The 1,724-nt window shown below is 44.7% G+C and overlaps 1 protein-coding gene across 1 annotated transcript; it reads right to left on the bottom strand.

Annotated features, from left to right (window-relative positions):
* Nucleotides 1-397: 397 nt before the first annotated feature.
* LOC132714412 (uncharacterized) lies at nt 398-884 on the bottom strand (the record flags this gene model as incomplete). The annotated part of the gene is made up of 2 exons (XM_060697301.1): nt 699-884; nt 398-539 (listed from the first exon to the last, which is right to left on the bottom strand). Coding segments are annotated over exons 1-2 (328 nt in total), but the record flags the coding sequence as incomplete, so codon positions are not given.
* Nucleotides 885-1,724: the final 840 nt, after the last annotated feature.

Here is a 1,724-nt window from a genome sequence, read left to right as displayed (position 1 = left end):
CGATCTAGATACAAGAAGAAAAACGAGCATGGAATTTAACTGCTGCGCATGCGTTACCGCTAATTTCCTGTCTTATTTCCGGTGCCGTACCGTACTACACTCCTCCCCATTCTATAGAAAAAGGCCTTAGCTTAGGTTTGAATACTTCCAGTTTTTAGGGCAGACTAACGGTGCTCAAAGTCATCAAGTTGAGGTACAATTTTTCCTTTAAGTCTATAATTATGACAATAAATGTTCCGCTTACGCTGAGCAACTTCCTTAAATTTACATGTCGTCGATAAGCATGGACAAACAAAGCTCCGCTAACGCTGAAACTTTTCTGTAACCTTATCCTATAGAGAGTACAAATCCTGACCATTGCGAGTAGTCAGCCTCATTGTTTCCGGTAATGAAGTACCTCTGTGTTTGCTGACCACATCACCAATGTCTCCCAGAAAAGCTGGTGTACTTGCTTTGACTGCACTCTTTTTGAAGTAAGGGTCATCTGTTTCCAGCAGAAGTCTGTTGTCAGGGACCCTTTGGAGGGCAGCAACCTGATCCTTGTCGAAATGTGTTACTCTGTCGCTAAATCCAAGTAACAGGGAATGCCTCTAACCAGCCAACGACCTGTTCCACAGTTCCCCCAAAGAGTGTAGGTGGATCTTCTGCGTAGGGGCTGTATTAGCCTTTCATAATTTTGAAGACCATTTGGCGCTTACCTCCCCAGCATGTTGGTCTGTTCCATCCCGCATATGTAGAATAACTGGGCGAACCGGCATGCTAAATTGAAGTAAACGCACCATGGTCTTCTCCTGCAGATCCCAAGACATTTCTGGCTCCGTCCTGTCAAGCCCTATCTCTCCATATAAAGTTTTCTGATGGGGAGAATCAGAAGGAGATGGCATTCTTTGGATGAAATCCCAGGAGAACCAAAACCCTTTTTATTGGCAGCGTTTTTTGGAAATTTCGGGGAAGAAACCATAACTCCACCAATTACTTTTTACGGGTGTTGTTGGAAGAACTCCAATGACGCCTTGATAAAGGGCGGTACCGCCCTCCTTTGGATTTCCATTTTGGACCTTACCAGCCTATTTGCATGGAAATTTAGAGTCGAAATGCTTTTCCCGGTCATTGAGGGGTGGCCATTGAAAATTGTTTAAAACCCCCACTGTCCACAACCCGGAAATCTTCCCTCGCTGCACCCACTGTGATTTGGGGGTTTTTTGTTTACCCTGCTTAAATAACAAACTTTCCCTTTCTTCGGGGACGTGGTTTTTAACGCACTAAAAAGGGACTCCCCAGTGAAACAACAATATGCTTCACAGTTTGATTGGCACTAACGAAAACCTCCTAGGCTGTCTCCACCGTTGCCTTCTGCAGGCTTTCTGTAGCCATTTAAAATCCGTATCCGGTACAAATGTGTCCACTGACATGGCTCTTTGACTGTTCACCCACCTTAAACATATCACTAAAGGTAGCCTTCTCTCCCAGAACCTTGCATTTCAGAAACATTCAGCAACTGTATCCTCTTGTTGTGAAGAGAGCTATCAGCTAATGCATTCTCCTGGAAAGGCTTTGGAAGATGCTTCTCCATAGCGTGGCGTCTTATGTTGCGAAAACATACTCTTGCAGCTTGCAAATTACACAACTCTTTAAGCGCACTTTTCCACGACTTGCCTCTTGTGGGGGACTAGATCCTCTTTTTTGTCTTTTTCCCTGGTCCAAAAAAGGTTAGCCCTTTGGGG

This window comes from Ruditapes philippinarum, unplaced genomic scaffold (assembly GCF_026571515.1).
Source record: "Ruditapes philippinarum isolate M1 unplaced genomic scaffold, ASM2657151v2 ctg10825_1_1_1_1, whole genome shotgun sequence".
Taxonomy (NCBI): domain Eukaryota; kingdom Metazoa; phylum Mollusca; class Bivalvia; order Venerida; family Veneridae; genus Ruditapes; species Ruditapes philippinarum.
Note: the sequence above shows the minus strand (reverse complement) of the source record. Positions and strands in the feature narration are given on the sequence as shown.